At 34.0% G+C, this 22,930-nt stretch overlaps 1 protein-coding gene, 1 non-coding gene and 1 pseudogene across 2 annotated transcripts; 1 reads left to right on the top strand and 2 right to left on the bottom strand.

Annotated features, from left to right (window-relative positions):
- Positions 1–3,606, bottom strand: part of LOC122307631 — a 29,933-nt pseudogene extending 26,327 nt beyond the window's left edge.
- LOC122294205 lies at positions 134–240 on the top strand. The gene has a single exon (XR_006237565.1). It is a non-coding gene; the product is annotated as a small nucleolar RNA R71 (small nucleolar RNA).
- A 13,726-nt stretch (positions 3,607–17,332) lies between the features above and the next one.
- LOC122307624 (LRR receptor-like serine/threonine-protein kinase EFR) lies at positions 17,333–21,931 on the bottom strand. Its single transcript, XM_043120621.1, has 3 exons — positions 19,620–21,931; positions 18,930–19,508; positions 17,333–17,819 (listed from the first exon to the last, which is right to left on the bottom strand). Exons 1-3 carry the CDS (start codon positions 21,871–21,873, stop codon positions 17,449–17,451), a joined length of 3,204 nt encoding a protein of 1,067 aa, XP_042976555.1. The 5' UTR covers positions 21,874–21,931; the 3' UTR covers positions 17,333–17,448.
- Between the last annotated feature and the right edge of the window lie 999 nt (positions 21,932–22,930).

Raw genomic sequence — 22,930 nt, 5'->3', positions numbered from 1 at the left:
CATTTCTTCCAAAAGGGCAGTAGCACCCTCAGCTGTTTTCGACATCAAAGTTCCACCAGAAGCAGCATCAACTATAGTTCGAGTTTGCCCATTTAACCCATTATAGAACATCTGAACTTGCAACCAATCTGGCAATCCATGTTGTGGGCAACGTCGAACCAAGTCTTTATACCTCTCCCACGCTTCATAGAGTGACTCAAAATCATTTTGCTTGAACTAGCCAATCTCACTCCTGAGTTGAGCTGTTTTTGCAGGAGGAAAGAATTTAGCAAGAAACCTCTCAGCCATGTCCTGCCAACTAATGATGCTTCCCTATTGTAAAGATTGTAGCCAACCTCTAGCCTTGTCCCTCAAAGAAAAAGAAAACAATCTCAGTCTAATGGTGTCTTCAGCAACACCATTGATCTTTACAGTGTCGCAAATCTCCAAGAATATTGCCAAATGAATATTGGGATCATCTAGTGGCGATCCACTGAATTGAGCCTGTTGCACCATGCTAATCAAAACTGGTTTGAGCTCAAAGTTGTTGGCATTAATTGTCTGGCGCATTCTGCTCGAGTAATTTCCATTCCCAACTGGTCGTACATAGTCCTTCAAGGTGCGTGGTAGTGCCTTACATTCTTCTTCAGCCATGGCTAGTATCTTATTTCTTCTTAGTGATGTAAGAGTTCTTTCAATCTCCGGATCAACAGCAATAATATCACGAGATCTAATACGGCGCATCCAACGTAAAAAACACACCTGTAGAACAAACTAAAATAAAATTCTAAATTAAAACCAAGATTACTTTGTATCGATATTGACAAAAAGAATAAGAATAAACCAATCCTCGGCAACGGTGCCAAAAACTTGACCGATGCAAAACTGCAAGTGCACAGTATCGTAGTTTTATAATAAAGTGATAAGAAGAGTATCGTCCTCAGGGATTGGTACTTTACTTTTGCCAAATACCAAAATTATTCTAATCTCGATTTTATCTAGAGGAATCACTAAGATTTTTGTAGTTGCAAATTAAACTAGATCAATTCAAAGAGAAATACGTAAAGGAAATAAAACTGACGTTCAAAGATCAAATTAATGGGGAAGAAAACTTCTAGGAAATCGATTTCACCTAATTCTTCACTATGCTTTTCTCATCTAACTAATTTAATTTAATTCTTTTTGTTCATGAGCAAATCTCTAATTCATCCAACAGCCTCTTTCGATAGTCAATTGGAAATTATGCTTGTTCATCAATTCACACAAGATTATGCAAATTAATAAAGCAAGAAAGCAATAAGACCAACGATTTAAATACTACATAGGTTCATACAAATCTTTCGATCTCTATACTTACCTATGCTGAAATATTCAAGATCTACCCTATGATTCCCTCTTTCGATAGCAAATCACAAGATAAAGAAATTATCTAATCAATGGCCAGTTAATTAGAAGCAATAAACTCAGAATAAATCAGATAAACAAAGAGAGAATTGCCTTAAATTAGCATAGACAATCAAGCATAGTTCGGAACTAGGTTACATCGTTTTCCTAGAATAAATAAAATTTAGCTCATGCTAGAAATGGAATTCAACATAAACGAATTCACCATAATTGTTCTGAGAAGATTGGAAGAAAATAAACACTGAAAAATACTTATCGCAGCCGCAACTCGTCTTCCAAAACTCAAGGAAACGATTCAATACTTTTCTCCCATCTGTGCTCGTGTATGATTCCAACATACGTGCAATATATGGAATTCCCTCTCCAAAACAGATGAATTGAATCCTTCTAGCTGTTTTTTTCTGTCCCAAGAAGTGTTCTCCAGTCAACAAGTACGGCCATAGAGTGAAAAATCCCTTTTATATAGTGTGACGGCGGAAGACCCTAGATCTGTCAAAATAGGATGTTCGCTCGAGCGGGGTGTCAAGCGCACGTCGAGCATTCGACTCTGCCTGATTTCACTGGAGCGTCCTATCAAGCGCACATCGAGCATTCGAATCTGCCTGATTTCGCTTTAGCGGCCAATGTCTCCGCTCGAGCGATCTTTGTTTTCCAGCAACTCGCTCGAGCTCCCTGTCGAGCGGCAGTCGAGCGTTTGAATCTGCCTGAATACGCTCGAGCGGCCAAAAGCCTCCGCTCGAGCGATCTTGTAAAATCTGCAATATGAATTCGCTCGACGCGCGCTCGACACTCCACTTAATTGAAGATCAGACAGCGAGTTTGCCAGATGTGTGCTCAATACGCCGCTCGAGCAAGTGACACTATAAATATGTATTTAATGAGTTCTGAACATTAATATTTTGCCCAAAGGGTGTTTTGTTATTCTACAACATAACAAAATCTTATATAGCTATGTAGATGTATGCACGTTGCCGGACCACATTAATTTTGTGTCATGTGATTGTTTGCTTTTACGTTGTTCGCCATCGTTAGTTTCATAACACCCTGCGCTGCCAGAGTTAATGTTTTTGTGGCAGTCTACTACCCACGGCCCAACCCACCACAGAATAAACCGCCCACCATAATTCATTCAAATTACTATTTTGAAGTCTTTTTCCTTACTTTCAAGTTGCTCCCAAACCTAAATGTTGATTAAGCTGTTTCAGGGGGCACATCCCTCTGAACCCCCTAGACAAACTCCTGGCTCCAAATCTCAATGAATTGCAACGGTGAGTATTTTGTTTTCATATTAGTTTGAGGCGAGATTTGAAACATAATTCACAATCCATTCACAAAAATCGCAACAAAGAAAAATTAATTGGGTTCTGTCTTACAGGATTTTACCATAAAATATATGCACACAGATGCATACAATTAATATCGAGCTCCAATTCCTAGAGGTTCAACAACTAGAGAGAGCTAACAACTAAATATACCTTTGCTTCAGCTAGAGCCATTACCAAATCTGCTAGCTTTTTCCCTCCTAATAACTTTCTTATCTATGTTTGCACTCTAATTCACAAGCCCGATTAATCTTGTGAAGTTCTGTTAAATCAACTCAATTTATCGATTACTTAACTGAATGGAAGGAATAATAAATTAAGAGACAGGATCAAAACATAGGAAACTGCTTTGTACCATGCTCTCAAGTCTACAAGATATGGAAGAATAAATTTATTCAAGCAGGCTCCATCCCAGATAAAGAAAGTATTTTTTTTTTCACTAATATGACCATACCATTATAGTGAACTCATATTCCATCTCCGTTAAAATTTGTTGGCGAGCCATCGACGTTGAACCCAAAATTATCTGCCATAAAACCAAGTGAAAAATAACATTAGTAACCCCCAGCCCTAAAAAAAAGAAAAGAAAAGTAACAACCTTTAATCTCTGGTTAATCCGACCATTTTGAAATAATCAGGAAAATGTTAGCGAAAAGAAGTATAATAATCGTAACAAAAGAGTTTGTCGTATCTTTATAGAAGCTACATAAGTTGAAACGAATAGACAATATTGTACGACACTTTTGCAGCGCAACATCAACGGTATTTTGCGCACTCTTTTTCTCTCTTTCTTTTCCTATTATTATGTAGGGAAGACAGAGACAGAGAGGTTGGGAAAATCATTTACGGTGCAAGAAAAGAAATGTACCGTAAATGCGGAACTGTTGGTAGACATCTTCTTTTATCTTCTCTCTTTCACGCTTCACTTGTAGATGATGCTTTTGAGTACTCGAAGACTTGGCCGTACGGAGAGGCAAGGAGATTTCCTTTTCCCTTTGTCTAGTTGTTTGTACGCTTGTCAATTAAACGTAGGTAGAAAGAAAGTTTCTATATAAATATTGGGCTTGGGTCTTGAATTGGGCCTTGCCTATGTCGGGCGATCTTGAGAATTCTCAAAATGAAGGAAAAAAGTAATTTCTTTGAGAAAAGGAAAGAGATCTCAATTGAGTTTTAAAAGACGGGACCCATAAACAGAAAAAAATAAAAAAATGCCAACACGTTGTGCAAAAGAAATTGATATTGGCTCATGCCAGTAGCAACATTCTAATGAAGAACATCCTAAAACAATGCCATATCTTTCCTGAATGTTTTACACGTTCAGTGCACAGTAGGTGCAAAAAAATGGCATTTTTGTTTCTTCAGAAGCAAAAGAACCCAGAGGCAGACATCGCCAAAATCAAACAATCCCTTCAGAGTTTAAGCCCATTTGAGTCCTACACTTAGAGAACTGGTCAAGCCAAAAATATTGTTCATTTTTTGTTAAATTTGCTGCATTGGATTTAATCTAAAGCTACTGGAGTATGAGCTATTGGAGTAAATCAGAAAGGAACCCTTTTTCCCTCAAAATTTCAATTTCTTTGGCTGGAGCTTCCCTATTTCTCCCCCCTTTTCTCTCTGTCACGCTAAGCTTCCCTCTTCACCATTTTGTCTCCGTTCCCCTGTGCAGAAATTTGTGCTTCCGTTTCCTTGCTAGTTCACGTGTTCTGTTGGTTTCCTCTTGTTTCCGTGTGCTTCTTGTTTTTCGTACTCGCCTTTCTCGAACACATCCACAGCACAGACCAAAAATTTCAAGCTTGAAGTCTTGTACCTTGCGGTCCAGACACTCAGGGAGTCCGGCGATGAACACATTTAGGATGCCGTCCAACGCCCGCTATCAGCAAGACTGCCACAGATTGGTTCCAGGTTGTATTTGACGTGGGCTATCTTATGGAGTTTCCCTTAGGTCTCAACCAAAACTATTCTTACGTAATACCCAACTATCAAATTATTGTTCATTTGATTTCTAAATCTTTCTGTGATGGATGGGGTTCATGATTGGCAGACTCAGAGTCACATACTTGTGATCTCCCGGGTGATCAACTGGTCCATCACCGAGGCAAGTATTGCATGATTTTTAGTTTTACTAGCTATATACATCAACTCCATTTTTGCTTTATATTTTGTTATGTATTTATGTTTGATGAGTGGTTAAGTGGTAAATAGTGAACATTGCATGCACACCATATGTACGAAAAAATTACTGAATCTAGCCCTGTGAGTTTGTATTTCTAAATTTGGTCATTTGGATTTCTTTAAGTACGTCTAAAAATTTAGAGTTTAAAGTAACATCTTGAATCCATGGAGAATGAGTTACAATGATGAAGTTTGAATAGAAGTTAAAAATGCAGTTCCTAGCTTAAGATTAAGTGAACATGTGAGATGTCAATCCTATTGTGCTTCAAGGTACTCTTTATATATCACAATAGGGTAAAGAACCGGGAATTTTATTGGTTTTTCTTCAAAACATACTGGAGCCTGATATCAGTTATAATCATGTTGATTTATTTTATATTGCAGAACATAGGGTAGAAAAGAATTCGTCCAAGAAAAAAAATATAGTTTGGAAAAGAAGAAAAGAAGTCATTTTTTAGCCACTATTTTGTTACTACAAATTATTCGGTATTCTTTCTTTGCGATGAAGGAGGTGCTTGGTTTTGCACCTTCATGGTTTTTATTAATAATTTTTAAAAAATTATTATTATTAAAAAAATAATATTATATTATAATTTTGGCTAATCCAATATGGGGTTATATCTTGAATGGTTTTAATTTTATGCAAAACATGTACTTTTAGCTAAATTTTAGATATGGTTTTGATGAAATCAATGCCAATGCTCTAGGGTAGATGAATTTTGATAGTGTGGGTGTGGATACATTAGAATCTGATCCCTGCGTATATGCTGGATGCAAATATATCTTCTTAGCCAAATAGGATCTGGAGTAGGTAATTATTCTACTTTTTTCTCTCCAAATTGTGTTGACTTATTGCTACTTTGTTAGTCCCACATCGGTGGGATTAAAGTAAAGGGCATAGGCCATGAGTTATAAATAAGAGGCTTAGTCTCTTAGTTTAAGTACACAAGTTGAAAGCTTATCTAATAACTTTTGACTTTAGTTAAATTCCTCTGTTGACCTTTTTGTGTAAAAGGGAAAGAGATGTAAAGTTAAGTTTTGCTAATGGAGAAGCTTTGTGGGTGTGTTTGAGGGTGAGGAGAAAAATTATATAATTGTAACAATTTTTCACATAGTGAAAATCTTCTCTGGGTCTGGTGTTTTTTCTCCTGTTTTAGAGTTTCCACGTAAATTTCTTGTATTGTTATTATTTATCTATTTTTCTTGTTATTCCTGCAAATGGTAGATTCTAGGAGATGAATTTGGGAGGTCCAAATTCTCAACAGTTGGTATCAGAGCTACTAGGGTTTTTTTTTTTTTTTTTTTTTTTCGTGGGGTGGAGCTTTGGTGTGGTAGTGTGGATACGTACAGTCTAAGGAGGTTTTGTCTAGGAGATTGAAAATTTTAAGTGTGTCCATTGTGACTCTCCAATCTTTCCTGGGAACTGACTTAGTGAGGTACTATTCTTTTTTACAGTAAAATTTATCAAAGCAATGTCAGGAAGTAAGCCTTCAAATCTTGTCAGATTTGAGGTGAAGAAATTTCATGGGAGAATCAATTTTAGCTTGTGGTAAGTACAAGTCAAGGATGTTTTGATTCAATCAAGATTACATAAGGCATTGAAGGATAGACTAACACTTGAAGTCAGCACTGGTACTAGTGTGACTGGTGAAAGGAGAGTCTAAAATGAGCGACGAAGATTGGAAGGATATGGATTTGAGAACAACAAGTGCGATACGTCTGTGCCTGGCCAAAAATGTTCTTGCAAATATGCATAGAATATCTACGGCAAAGGAACTCTGGAAAAAACTTGAAGAGTTGTATCAAACGAAGGGCATCTCAAATTATGTGTACCTGAAGGAGCAGTTTCATACACTGCGGATGAGTAAAGGTATAACTATTTCAGATCATTTAAGCGTTCTAAATGGCATTGTCGCTGAGCTAGAAGATATTTGAGTTAAAATTGATGATAAGGATCAAGCCTTGAGACTTATCTGGTATCTTCCACATTCCTATAAGCACATGAAACCTATTTTGATACATCGAAATGAGAAAATAATTTTTTCAGATGTTACAAGTAAAATTGTTGAACCTAAGGTTTCAAGCGTTGTGTAATTATATATCTACACATGGATTTTGATGATAACAAATGAATTCAAAGAATAAAGGAGTCTCAAACTCAAGTTGTCTACATAATGGAGTCAAGCACATAAAGGAAACAAGTATGAGGAAGAAGGGAACAAGTTCACATTAAAGTCTTAGAGTAATGTTGTAAATCTCTTTTAAATTCGAAATTAGGATTAAGGCTCAAAATTAATATTTTATCATAAAGTATTCAAATACATTTTCAACATGTGCATGAATTTTTTGAAAATTAAATTTGAAAATTATGAAAGATGATCGATTGTCATCTTTCACATGTGCATTACATGATTAAACTTTTGAACTTTGAAAATATTAAAGATGATTGATTGTCAACTTTCACATGTGCATGTTTTATTTGAATATTTTCAAAAGTGATTGATGTTTTTTTTGACTTATGTAAAATGTAGATGTTTTTGTTTGAAATATTTGAAAAGTAAAGTGTGCTTCTTTTGTCATATGCAAAAAGTAAAAAGATTAGGTTTGAAAAATTTGAAAAGTAAAGTGTGCTCCTTTTGTCATATGCAAAAAGTAAAAGATTAGATTTGAAATATTTAAAAAGTAAAGTGTGTTCCTTTTGTCATATGTCAAAAGTAAAAGATTAGGTTTGAAATTTTTGAAAAATGAATGATGTTGTCTTTGACAATTGAAAAGGAAGAACCTTTTATTTAAATTTTTTGAAAAAGTGAATGATGTTGTCTTTGACATGTGAATCTTTTTAAATTTGAATATGAAGTCTTATATGCCTATAAATAGATCATTTGAGAGTTTCACATTTACAACACCAAGAGCATACAACATTCATTCAAAGTTTTAATTCTCTCTTTTCTAAGCATTGAGCCTTAATCCTTGTTCATTTTGAGAGAAATATAGTTTGCGCTGTATTGTTCTTATTTTACTCATTGAGGAGTGTTTTCTGATAACCTACCTACTATCAGCTCTTGTATTCGTAAAAGGGTGTGTATAATCCTTGTGTGTGTAGAAAGTATTCTACACAGGAAATAGTTGAATCATCACGTGTAAGGTGATTGCAAGTGTAGAGGGTGTTCTACACGGATCCTTTGTAGCGGTATTGTTCAAATGTGTAATAGGTTTCTATCTCCACCTGAAGGAGGTTGAATAGTGAATTTGGGGATCCTCAAGGGGTAGATTGAGGCGAGAACGTAGGCAATGGGGCCGAATCTCGTTAACATACTGAGTTTGCTTCTCTCTTACCCTTACTCTTTATGTTTATTGCTGTTTCGTATTTTGTTTATATTTTATATTGTATATTTGATATATAATTGTTATTTTTTTTAAATACAACTCAATTCACCTTCCCTCTTGTGTTAGTCATCTAGGCAAGAATTGGTATCAGAGCTAGTTGACCTGTACTGTTCATACAGTTAGATCACTCATGGGAACTCTCGCTTGTGACTGTATCACCGAAGCAAGACTCTCCGACCATGGGTGATAGTGCACCGGTAGAGATAGTGGCCGGCTAGTCTGGTAGGTACAATTGTTAGCTGACATAAGTGCTGCCTATGATCAGTAACAATTGGTATCAGAGCTAAGAGCTCTATTATAAGATTAACTATCTTTTGAGTTAAGATCTTATGACTAACATTATAGCTTCATTTAGTAAAGGTCAATCTAGCAGTCGGCCTCCACTCTTTTGTGGAGACAATTACTCATTCTGGAAAGTTAGAATGAGAATATTCCTTGAGGCTCAAGGTCGAGAAATCTGGAAATGCATTATAAATGGGCCTTATATTCCAACAAAAGTGGTTGATGGAATAAAGGTCAAAAAAGAAGAAGAAGAGTTTGATAGTGAAGATGATAGACTTTATACTTTGAATTTAACTGTTATGAATTTATTATTTAATGCTCTCAATGGAAATGAGTTTGATAGAATAATGACTTGCGCTACGGCAAAAGAAATTTGGAATAACTTAGAAGTTACTTATGAAGGAACTTCGCAAGTCAAGGAATCAAGAATTTGTATTCTTACTTATGAATATGAAATGTTTAAGATGAATGATGATGAATCTATTTATAGTATGCACACTCGTTTTACTAACATCATAAACAGCTTGACAGCTCTTGGCAAAATTTATTCCAAGGTGGAGATAGTAAGAAAAATTCTCAACTCTCTACCAAAACATTAGGAATCAAAAGTGACAGCGATTCTTGAAGCTAGAGACTTCAAAAAGCTCGAAGTGAATGAACTCATCGAGTCACTTATCACCCATGAGTACACATTGAAAAGAGGAGAAGAAGAAGGAAAGCCAAAGAAGAGCTTGACACTTAAAGCTGTTCCTCATGAAAATGAAAGTGATGAAGATGAGGAAAATGATGACAAAGATAAAGAAGTTGCGATGATAACAAGAAGAATTCAGAGGTTTTTAAAGAAAAATAAAACTTTTTCGAGGAAATCCTTCAGAAAGTTTTCCAAGAAAGATTCAGGTAAAAATGACACTTTAATTTGTTATAAATGCAATAAGACTGGTCATATCAAGCCAGATTGTCCTCTTCTAAAGAAAGATCGAAACAAGGGCAAGAAAACAATGAAAGTTACATGTGATGATGATTCAAGTAGCTTAGATAGTGAAGCAAGTAATGGAGAATCAGCAAATCTTTGTCTTATAACTAAAGATGATATTGAAGTAACAAATCTTAATAATATTGAAGATCTTTCATATGAAAAATTGTAAAATATTTTAGAAGAGGTATATGAGTAACTTAAAAAATTGGGTATCAAGTATACTGCTTTGAAAAAAAAAATTCTTCTTTAACAAATGAAATTGATATTTTAAGAAAAGAAAGCATCGTTTTGAAAATTGAAAATCTTGAGTTGAAGAAGAAGAAAACTGATTTAGAAAATATTGTTGAAAACTTTACGGATGGAAAAAGAAATTTTGAAAAATTTCTTGGTAGTCAAAGATGCGTTTTTGACAAGGCAGGTTTGGGATATATACCAAACAAAAAATACAAATCTTATAAAAACTTCTTTGAGAATCCTTCTACATCAAAGTCTAATATTCAAAATTTTTTTCATAAAAATAATTTTGTCAAAAAAATATACTATTATAATTATTCAAGTTCTTCATATATGTCACATATTATTTACAATTTTTGTAATAGAAATGGTTATAATTATCATGCTTGTCCTATTAGAAGAAAGCATACAATGACTATTAGTGCCATTTGGGTACCTAAAAATCTTGTTTCTTCTAATAATAATAAATAAAGGACCCAAAGAACTTGGGTACCAAGAAAATCATTTTAATTGTTTTTATAGGTATGCATGAAGTCCTCCACAAGTAAAAATAAATGGTTTTTAGATAGTGGATATTCAAGACACATGACGGGAGACAAAACTAAGTTCTTTGATCTTAGATCTAAAGAAGAAGGACACGTAACATTTGGAGACAACTTGAAATGGAAGATCGTGGGAATAGGTAAAATTGGTAATGAATATTCTCTCATAATTGAAGATGTTCTACTTGTTGAAGGTGTAAAACATAATCTTTTGAGTATAAGTCAATTATGTGATAAAGGATTTACAGTTACTTTCAAAATGGATAAGTGCATTATTTTAAATGATCGTGATTGTAATATTTGTTTTATTCCTTTTAGAAGCAATAATGTTTATACAATCGATTTTGAAGAAATTACCTCACAAGATGCTATTTGTTTTTCAGCTCAAAATGAAACTAATTGGTTATGGCATAGAAGACTAGGTCATGTCAACATGGAACTTATTTTTAAACTTTCAAAAAATGATCTCGTGAGAAATTTACCAAAAACATATTTTCTTAAAGACAAAATTTGTGATGCAATCCAATTTGGTAAACAAACAAAACATTCTTTTAAAACCAAGAAACATATTTCCACTACTCGAACATTGCAACTAATACACATGAATCTTTTTAGACCAAATAGAATTGTAAGTCTAGGAGAAAAATATTATGCATTTGTTATTGTTGATGATTTCTCTAGATATACTTGGGTCATCTTTCTTGCTCATAAAGATGAGGCACATGGTGGTTTTACCAAGTTATGCAAGAGAATTCAAAATAAAAAGGGCTATACTATTTCAAGTATCCAAAGTGATAGGGGAAAAAAGTTTGTTAATAAAAATATTGAAACATTTTGTAATGAAAATGATTTTGTGCATAATTTTTCTGCTCTTCGAACTCCTCAACAAAATGGGATAGTAGAGAGGAAAAATAGATCTCTTCAAGAGATGGCAAGAACAATACTCAATGAGAACAACTTGCCTAGTTATTTTTGGGGCAAAGTGGTAAGTACTGCATGTTATGTTATAAATAGAGTTATGCTAAGATCTAAATTAGATAAAACCCCCTATGAGCTTTGGAATGAGAAAAAGCCCAATATTGGTTACTTTTATGTATTTGGATGCAAATATTTATTTTGAATGACAGGAATAATTTAGGCAAGTTTAATGCAAAATCTGATGAATGTATTTTTCTCAGGTATTCTACTAATAGTAAAGCTTATAGAGTATTCAATAAAAAGACTTTCACTGTACAAGAATCTATGCATGTAGCATTTGATGAATCTAATTCTCCACTCTCCAAGAAATCTATTGATGAAGAAACATGAGGTATAAATAACACAGAAAGTCTCAATCTCAACAAAGAAAACACAATAGAGGAAGTTCAACATGAAACCATAAGGAAAGATCATCAAAATTTAATATAAGATGCAACCAAACAGTGAAAATTTGTGAAAGATCATCCAGTGGAACAAATTTTGAGAGAACCTTCACGAGGTGTAAGTACTGGATCATCTTTTAGAAATATTTACAATTACACTGCTTTTCTATCTCAGATTGAATCCAAAAATATTGATGAATCACTTCTTGATGAATCTTGGATTCTAGCTATGCAAGAAGAGTTGAATCAATTTGAAAGAAATGATATTTGGACACTTATTCCTAGACCTAAAAATCATACTATTATTGAAACAAAATGGGTTTTTAGAAACAAGAAAGATGAGTCCGGAATCATTACTAAAAATAAGGCTCGACTTGTAGCCCAAAGTTTTAATCAAGAAGAAGGAATCGATTATGATGAGACATATGCACTAGTCGCAAGATTAGAAGCTATTCGAATGCTACTTGCATATGCTTATTATAAAGATTTCAAATTTTTTCAAATGGATGTTAAAAGTGCTTTCTTAAATGGTTTTATAAACGAAGAGGTATATGTTGAGCAACTTCCAGGTTTTGAAAATCATATCTCCCCAAATCATGTTTTCAAACTCACAAAAGCACTATATGGATTCAAACAAGTTCCTAGAGCTTGATACGAGAGATTCAGTGGTTTCTTGATTGAAAAAGATTTTTCAAGAGGAAAAATCGACACAACTCTTTTCATTAAATATAAAAATGATGATATTCTTTTGATTCAGATTTATGTTAATGATATAATATTCGGTGCTACTAATGAAAATATGTGTCAAGTTTTTGCTAAGACTATGCAGGAAGAATTTGAGATGAGAATGATGGGAGAACTTACATTCTTTCTCGGATTGCAAATTGAGCAAGCGAAAAGTGGAACATTCATCAATCAATCAAAATATATTAAGGAATTACTGAAGAAATTTGGGATGGAAGGTGCTAAGGAAATTAGAACACCAATGAACCCATCAACTAAATTTGATAAAGATGAATCCGGTAAGTCAGTTGACTCGAAAATATATCGATGTATGATTGGTAGCTTATTATATTTAGCCAGTAGACCAGATATTATGTTTAGTGTGTGCTTATGTGCACGCTTTCAATCATCTTCAAAAGAATCACATTTAATTGCAGTTAAAAGCATTTTTAGATATCTTAATGGTACAATTAACGTAGGGTTATGGTACCCTAAGCACACATCTTTCGATCTAATCAGTTACACAAATGTAGATTATGCTGGCTGTAAAATAGATTGAAAAAACACTACTGGAGCATACCATTTCTTAGGTCATGCACTAGTTTCTTGGTTTAGTTAAAAACAAAATTCTATTGCATTATCTACTGCTGAGGGAGAATATGTTGCTGCGTGTAGTTGTTGTGCTCAAGTTCTCTACGTGAAGCAACAACTTGAAGATTTTAAACTCATGTATAATCACATTCCAATCAAATGTGATAATACAAGTACTATAAATCTTTCAGAGAACCCAATACAACATTCTAGAACTAAGTATATTGAAATAAGATATCATTTTCTTCGAGATTATTTGCATAAAGGCGATATAGTACTAGAGTTCACAAACACACACGATCAGTTAGCAGATATTCTCATAAAACCTTTACTAGAAGATAGATTATGTATAATTAGAAGAGAAATAGGTATGATGCATGCTATGAATATCTCTTAAAAGATAGACCAGAGTCAATAAAAATAGAGAGATATTTTTTAAATACTTTTACATAAACTTGAGATTCTTAGCCTCATGTTTGAGACGCTCATTCTCTTCATACAATATCATGTCATCCCTATCCATGGGAACTGGCAAGCGAAATGAAGAATCTAATAGAGATTTCAACTATTTATTCTTCTGCCGAATGATTCCTTCCCTTATGTGAGCTCTTGAACAATTCATTGAAGTACAACAATAGAGGAGGAGTAGCGAGTCCTAAGACTCACCAAGTCGTAGATAGCATTAGAATTTGACTTATTAACCAAATTATTATTTTCTTGCTGCAACATGGCACCAATGGCAGTTGCAGAAAGGACAGGAGGTTGAGGTGCAGAATGCCTCATGGATGGATCTAGAGAAATGTTAGAAGAATGAAACATTGAGAAAAGAATTGAAGGCTTAAAGCGAGAATGTTGAAGGAATGCAGATGAGTTATAGAGATAAGAAAAAAACTTGATGCGGATTAGATGAACTTTAAGACTGATTTTATAGAGATAGTATAAAGAACAAGACGAGCTATCATCCAAGTCAAAGAGCAATGTGATTTTTTTTTACCGATTGGTGAAAATGACATTTTTTTAGAAACTCGGAGCCCTTAATCTTGTTTGTCAACAACATCAAGCGATTTTTTCAAATCTCCAGCCACATTTGTCGGGTCACAGATGGATTCATTTTTTCAACTATCTACAGTTTTTACTAACGCACCATTTTTTTCAATCCATTTACTTGCTGCAGATCCTTTTTAATGATGCCAAAAGGGAGATAAGTGTTAGACTAGAACATTAACATTGTTTGAATTGCTAAAATTGTTATATATGCATGGAATTATATTTATACTTTTTCTTGAAAAACTAACGTACATTCTCAGGGGGAGCTTAAGTATTAATACAGGCATTAGGTTCTATCAAGTATTTATCATCATAAAAATGGGGGAGATTGTTGAACCTAAGGTTTCAAGCGTTGTATAATTATATATCTACATATGGATTTTGATGATAACAAATGAATTCAAACAATAAAGGAGTCTCAAGCTCAAGTTGTCTACACAATGGAGTCAAGCACATAAAAAAAATAAGGATGAGCAAGAAGGGAACAAGTTCACATTAAAGTCATAGAGTAATGTTGTAAATCTCTTAAAAATTCAAAATTAGGATTAAGGCTCAAAATTAATATTTTATCATAAAGCATTAAAATACATTTTCAACATGTGCATGAATTTTTTGAAAATTAAATTTGAAAATTATGAAAGATGATCGATTGTCATCTTTCACATGTGCATTACATGATTAAAGGTTTGAACTTTGAAAATATTAAAGATGATTGATTGTCATCTTTTACGTGTGCATGTTTTATTTGAATATTTTCATTAGTGATTGATGCTTTTTTTGACTTATGCAAAAGGTAGATGTTTTTGTTTGAAATATTTGAAAAGTAAAGTGTGCTCCTTTTGTCATATGCAAAAAGTAAAAAGATTAGCTTTGAAAATTTGGAAAGTAAAGTGTGCTCCTTTTGTCGTATGCAAAAAGTAAAAGATTAGATTTGAAATATTTGAAAAGTAAAGTGTGCTCCTTTTGTCATATGCCAAAAGTAAAAGATTAGGTTTGAATTTTTGAAAAATGAATGATGTTGTCTTTGACAATTGAAAAGGAGTAACCTTTTATTTGAATTTTTTGAAAAAGTGAATGATGTTGTCTTTGACATGTGAATCTTTTTAAATTTGAATATGAAGTCTTATATGTCTATAAATAGATCATTTGAGAGTTTCACATTTACAACACCAAGAGCATACAATATTTATTTAAAGCTTTCATTCTCTCTTCTCTAAGCATTGAGCCTTAATCCTTGTTCATTTTGAGAGAAATATAGTTTGCGCTGTATTGTTCTTATTTCACTCATTGAGGGGTATTTTCTGATAACCTACCTACTATCAGCTCTTGTATTCGTAAAAGGGTATGTATAATCCTTGTGTGTGTAGAAAGTGTTCTACACAGGGAATAGTTGAATCACCACGTGTAAGGTGATTGCAAGTGTAGAGGGTGTTCTACATGGATCATTTGTAGCGGTGTTGTTCAAAGGTATAATAGGTTTTTATCTCCACCTGAAGGAGGTTGAATAGTGAATTTAGGGATCCTCAAGGTGTAGCTTGAGGCGAGGACGTAGGTAGTAGGGCCGAACCTCGTTAACATACTGAGTTTGCTTCTCTCTTACCCTTACTCTTTATATTAATTATTGTTATTTCGTATTTTGTTTATATTTTATATTATATATTTGATATATAGTTGTTATTTTTTTAAAATATAACTCAATTCACCCCCCTCTTTTGTTAGTCATCTGGGCAACAAAAATCTTTTCTGAAAAGGGAAGACTAAGTAGTGGAAGTAATGTTCCACTTGAGAACTTAGTAATAGTAGCAATTGGAAATGAGGAGATGAAGAACTCCATGAAGAATAAAGTAGTCTACTGGGAGTGTAGATAATTTGGGCACATCAAGAAAAATTGTCCAAGAACTGGAGTAGGTTCAGCAAGTAGCTCTAAGATAGTAAATGGAGATACTGAAAATGATGATAATGATGTGTCTCTCTCCATGGAAGATTTTGATATTTAAAAAGAGACATGTACATCCTCTTGGCATGGCGTTAATTCCCAAAGTTGTCATGATAGAGGATGTATTAATATTAGAGGGTCCACAAGTTTGCACACAGGCATTGGTTTGGCATTGATGCAGGGTGTGTGGTGGAAATTCATGTCGATGGCTGATGAACTTCTAGGAGAGCCAAACGTGAAAGTTACACCATAATTTTTAAGCAAGGTTGTTTTTTGACATGGGCCGAAGTAAAATGCTTGGAATTGGTTTATTTTGAGTGGGTATGCTTTTATGGTGAAGCATGATAGCAGAAGCTATGAAAATCTTCATTGAGGTGGAGCTTGGCTGTGAGACTAGTCAAAGTCACAAGGTAGAGATTGTTGACTTATTGTTACTTTGTTAGTCCCACATCGGTGGGATTAAAGTAAAGGGCATAGGCCATGAGTTATAAATAAGAGGATTAGCCTCTTAGTTTAAGTACACTACTTGAAAGCTTATTTAATAACTTTTGACTTTAGTTAAATTCCTCTGTTGACCTTTTTGTGTAAAAGGGAAATAGGTGTAAAGTTAAAGTTTTGCTATTAGGGAAGCTTTGTGGGTGTGTTTGAGGGTGAGGAGAAAAATTGTGTGATTGTAACAATTTTTCACATAGTGTATTTTCTTCTCTGGATCTGTGTTTTTTCTGTTGTTTTGGAGTTTCCACGTAAATTTCTTGTGTTGTTATTATTTTTCTATTTTTCTTGTTATTCCGGCAAGGGGTAGATTCTAGGAGGTGAATTTGGGAGGTCTGAATTTCCAACAAATTGTGCATGTAACAACACAATCCTAAACAATCTCCCAATAAAAGTACCTTGATAGACTTTGATTCTCGGACTAAAACGACCATTTTCTCATTCTTCTCAAGTTGGTGTTCTCTCTCTCTCTCTCTCTCTCTCTCTCTCTCTCTCTCTCTCTCTCTCTCTATTTTTTGCTCAGTCACTTGGAAATAAGAAATTGATTAATAGTCAATATTCTCATTCAATTTGGATTCCTTTCCTCTGCTATCTTCTTTGAAACTCTTTCCAAATTCAATTCCTTTTCTTTGTTTAGTTCTGTGTGAATTTTGGAATTAAACAAGTAGAAGGTAGCTTAAAGATTACCACTTTCAAGTTTCAACCCATCTGAGAATGGGTCTCCCGGTTAAAGAAGTTTCACAAGCAAATCAATGTTGGTAATTAAGAGTAACAGAAACATAATTTAAACAAAAGATTGTTGGTTGTGCACCTTCTGGCCGGGATTTATGTAGGGTAGTAAAGGAAGTTATCTCAATGAAAAGTGTACAGAGATGGAAGAAGAGTAGATTCTCAAACCATTCCTTTAAGCATAAATGTTGATACAAACATGTTACATACATACCACTCATAAATACTTCACTACACTAAAAAGACATAAAACATGTGAAACAAATTAAGGTCAAGTATGTCTAGTAACCCTGTTCCTATTCTCAAAAAAAGTTGACTTGATTTTATTAAGCTTGACCAACACGTCTTTGATATCCATTCTTGTATCTGGTAATTCTTCAGAACACCTCAAGCCTAAGTCCATGATTGATGAAAGAATACTTTGCAAGGCAATGGTGTCTCTTCCATCTTCTATTCTTAGTAAACCTTCATCCACAACTTCCATCATTCTATCTGGAATGGATGCATTTACCAATTGCCTCAAAGTAAAGCCTCCAACGAATATGTCGTCAATGGGTTTCTTCCTCGTGATCATCTCCAACAATGTTATGCCATAGCTGTAGACATCGGTTTTGATGGATACCTTCCCTTCAAATCCATATTCTAAAAATACTCACAAATTGTCAACAAGGCATTTAAGTTAGCAACTTTTGCCTCAATAAAATGACGTAATTAAATAATAATTCACATGTGCCATCCAAAAACAAAGAGTATATATCTAAACTATAAGCAAGCTCTTGAACCCATTAAATAGAAGAGCTCTTGAACTAGCCTTTTTGGTTCATTAAATAAATAATGGGATTGCACCAATTAATTGCATGTTAACTTCAATAATATTTCCCTAATTTTTTCCCCTTCTACTATAGATTGTATTTTGTAGTCTTTGTCTGGAACCTTTCCCTTCCTTCTGTACCCTGCTTTGGCAATATATATATATATATATATATTACCATCCAAAAAAGAGAATCATAAATGCATCTGCAATCCTAAAATTGAAACTCATTAATATATGATGCTTATAACACAATTTACTTTAATGCAAGTATTTCTTTTTAGTCTTTTGTAAAAGTTACATATTGGCATATCTAAATAACAATGCTTAATCCAATTGAGTTATAATTGCTTTGAAAATAGTTTGCTTTCAAATTGAATAAAAATTTCAAGTCATTGTAAGTTGAAAAACTCCCGCTACTTGCACAAAAATCTTGCTAATTGTGTCATGAGAGGTTGGGTTATGCAAGCGCTTGAAGGCCACCTTTCATGTGGTTGTGAGATGGCCAGAATTGAGCCACTCACATGATGGCAAAAGCAAGCTGCCGATCACTGATTGGGCGATATATATGCTTTTTGTTAATATTAATGATGGATGGAAAAATTAACAGAGCATCCATCCTTCTAATAAAAGCATCCCACATGGGTTTATTTCTAAAAACAATTACACATAAAGCTAAAGCTGAGTTGTTCACAACATACTAGGTGGTGTTTTTGACCAAAACTACCTTATGAAAACATATATTCACCTTGTTAGATTTGTTTGGGATGCATGTCATATGAATATATTAGTTCATATTCATATGCATTTATCGACTATAAGACAAGCTAAGATGAGGAAAATTTCCAAGCAAGTTGTTACCAAAAATTTGTAAGATCAGCATCCTATCATTTATCCTTTTGATAATTAAAAAAGCAGGGTAAATTCATGTACATACGTACCTGGTGCAATGTAGCCAATGGTACCAAGAGTTTTGGTGTGTGTTGCGTCTTTGTTTTCGACTAAAATCTTTGCAATGCCAAGATCGCCCACATGTGCAACCATGCCCTCATCCAAAAGGATATTTGTAGGCTTCAAATCACAATGCAATATAGATTTCGATTGACCATGGTGGAGATAGTCTAAGGCTGACGCAACATCAACCATAATATTTATTCTCTGTAGAAGATCCAAGCAGTAGTTATGAGAGTATAACCATTTTTCAAGGTTGCCGTTTGACATGTATTCCAGCACCAACGCTCTAAACTCGAGATTAGTGCATGTAGTTATGACCTTCACAAGATTTCTATGTCGAATTGTCCGTAGCACCTTGCATTCTACATCAAAACTTTTGAAAGCACCTGAAAATTGCAAACTTAGAACTTTTACTGCAACAATTGTCCTATCAGAAAGTATTCCTTTGTACACAGAGCCAAAACCACCGACTCCAAGCAAGTTGCTTTCACAAAAGTTGTTTGTCCCTTGGCAAAGCTCTTGATATGATATCATTCTATGTTCCAATGTAGGCAATGCATCAAGTACTGAAGTCGGTATCTCCATGTTACTCTTTCGATGTCTTCTCAACAAATAAACCAACATCACGAAGATTATAATTGACGCAATCACAGGAAGAATACATTTGAGCAAAATACCTTTCATCTTTGATTGTTTGTAGGTAGGAATCGTTCTACAAGGTGGGACACCAAAAATTGGATTGCCACAAAGTGCAGTATTTCCTAAAAATGATTCTGCCGTGAAGTTCACAAAATGACCACCAAATGGAATCTCTCCTACAAGCTGGTTGAAAGATAAATTCAAGTATTTGAGATATGGAAGTGCCTCAAGGGATTTAGGAATTGCACCAGAAAGATTGTTGTAAGAAAGATTTAAGATATCTAACCCTTTTAAGTTTCCAAAAGATTGCGGAATGCCTCCTTGAAAGGAGTTGTTTGAAAAGTCGAGATAACTGAGGCTTTCAAATGCTCCAATGATACTTGGAATTTCTCCAGTAATTTGATTTCTTGAGAAATTCAAACCTTTGAGAGTCTCCAATTTTGTCATGTTCAAAGGCAAATGTCCACCAAGGGAATTCAATGACAAATCCAAGAATAATAGATTTTTGAGGCCCCATATATTTAATGGTATTGAGGATTCGAGTCTATTGGAACTTAAGTATAGGATTTGTAGAAGACTGAGGTTTGAAATACAATTTGGGATGACTCCAGAGATTCTATTGTTTGAGAGATCCAGCTCTCCCAAATTCCTTAATTGACATATCTCTTCTGGAATCAATCCTTCAATCCTATTATTGGGAAGATACAATCTTTGTAATCTTTCCAAACCACCAAATGTGAAAGGGATATTTCCAGTCATATTGTTATTACTCAATTCAATCCAGTTCAAGCCTTTCAAAAAACCCATTCCCATAGGAATATGACCCCTTATTTGGCAATTATATGCAACAAAGCTTTGAAAGGAAGCCGAAAAGTTTTGAATGGAATCTGGGATTGTTATATCCAATGGATTATGGCTTACGTCTAAAAATATCAACGATCTACAATTGGATAAAGATGAAATGAAATCAGGCTCTTTATGATCTTTAGCCTCCCCGCCTATTAGCTGATTTTCACTCAGAAAAAGTTGTTGGAGGTGCTTCAAGTTTCCAAGACTTTTAGGAATTGTTCCAGTGAATAAGTTTGATGAAAAGTCTACTGAGATGAGCTTGGAACAATTTGAAAGATAGGATGGGATATGACCACTGAGTTTGTTGACACTAAGTACAATTTTTTCAAGATTAGGGCAAGATTGCCCCATATCTGGTGATGGAAGATATCCAGAAAGGGAATTTTCCTCAAAGTAGATCATTTGTAAAGAAGAAAGGTTGAAGACTTTTTGAGGTACTGCCCCTTCAAAGTTATTCCGTCCCAAATACAAAACATTTAACTTCTGAAGTTGCCACAAATCGGTTGGAATGCTTCCTTGGATGTGATTTTGCTCAATTCCGAATTCTCGCAACCTCGACAAATTACATATGGTAGAAGGTATGATACCAGTGAAATTGTTACCCCCAAGAAACAGAATTTCAAGTTTTTGTAAACTGCCAATTAGAGCTTTTGAAATACTCCCATGGAATTTATTGTATGATAAAGATAAAACTACAAGCTCCCCACAATTATTAAATTGCGAATGGAGCCGACCGCCAAATTTGTTAGACGACAAAAAAAGTCCTCTAAGATTTGGACAGCGGCTACAAAGATCATTCGGAAGATCTCCTGAGATGAGATTAGACGTAACACCAAAATGGTTTAGAGAAGATATGTTAAAGATGACTACAGGAATTGGACCAGTGAGACTATTATGTTGCAAATTCAAGAGCTCCAACGTTGACAAATTGCCAAGGGACGATGGAATTGCACCAATAAGACGGTTCGAAACAAAGCTTACCTTGCGAAGCTTTTGACAGTTATGAATGGAAGGAGGGATGCTTCCTTCTAATTGATTGAATTCCAAAATGAGTATTCTCAACCGATGTAGACGACTGATTTCATGCGGAATAAAACCAAAGAAGCTGTTGTTAGAAAGAAGAAGTGAGACTAGGAAGGAGAGATTACCAATATGAGGAGAAATGGTGCCTTGGAGACCCATGTAGGAAAGGTCTAAAGCAGTGACTCTTTGTCTACATGGACTGCACGAGACCCCAATCCAATTGCAGATCGAGTTTGATGTAGACCAATTAGTAGCCAAGAGGGTTTCATTTGGACTAGAATTGATGCGAGATTTGAAGGCAAAGAGAGCAGATTGGTCAGTAAAATTGTTAAAAGGTTGGACCAATTGAAACATGCATGAGTACTGCACAAACAGAAAACTCAATAGCATTAGAGGGAACAGATTTCCTATGAGCACCATTAGTGCAGGATAGAGAATTATAGGAGAATGTTTTTGAAGAAGAGTGAAACGATGACAGTGGTGAGTACAATAAGGGGTGTTAAGCAACTAATATATAGGAATTAGTGAAGTCAATCATTGCTCATGCAAGTCAATGACAGTAGGCCGGGTTTTGATTTTGTATCCTACGTACAAATAATCCTTTCTTCTTATAAAATGCGGAGCTAAAATTTCCAAAATATTAAAAATTCGACCGAGTGCTAATGAATTAAATTTATCGATATTTCTTTTTCATTTTTGTGGACTCGAAATAAAGAATAAATAAACTTCGAGAATATTGAGCAAATTTGATTTCAGAAATTATTCTCCTAATTTCTTGATGCACAAATCTCGCAATTACGTACAATGAGAAGCCTTGTTAAAATTATTTTCATTTTACTATTTTCTAATTAGAGAAGTGATATATTTATAAAGGAATTTTATAAAAATAAACTTAGAAATTGATATACTACAACTTAGCCACATCAATTTATAATTTTATTTTTATAAATAATTAGTCGGATACGTACATTTGGCTGCGGCCAAATGGACATATATAAGTCGTTCATCATCGTCTGGGTAATTATATGTGATTCATAATTTTTCACGTTTCATGTTTCCTGATTTAATATGGTGATTGTTAAGGTAAAAATCAAGTTTCTTGCTGTATATGGTTTTCCTGGTTTAGCACTAGTACAACTTGTAGAGGATAATAATTTACAAAAATAACATCACTTTAGTTATATAAATGTTCATATTTTAAAACATGATTGTAAAAAAATAAAAAAATAAAAAACGATTGTGGATGCTATATCATTCCACTCCGGCCAGCAGGTAGTATCAATATCGGAAAATGATACACATATAATTTTTTTTTAATAATTTTTTATATAATTATATTCTAAATTAAGAGTATTTTTATAAAATAATATCAATTTATAGAAATACATTCATTTTAAAATATGGTTATATAAAAAAAAAAAAAAAAAAAAAAAAAAAGATTATACATGTATTACAAGGTCCTAAAATTTTGCTAAAA

This window comes from Carya illinoinensis, chromosome 1 (assembly GCF_018687715.1).
Source record: "Carya illinoinensis cultivar Pawnee chromosome 1, C.illinoinensisPawnee_v1, whole genome shotgun sequence".
NCBI classification, from domain to species: Eukaryota; Viridiplantae; Streptophyta; class Magnoliopsida; order Fagales; family Juglandaceae; genus Carya; species Carya illinoinensis.
This window is presented reverse-complemented; position numbering and strand designations above follow the sequence as displayed.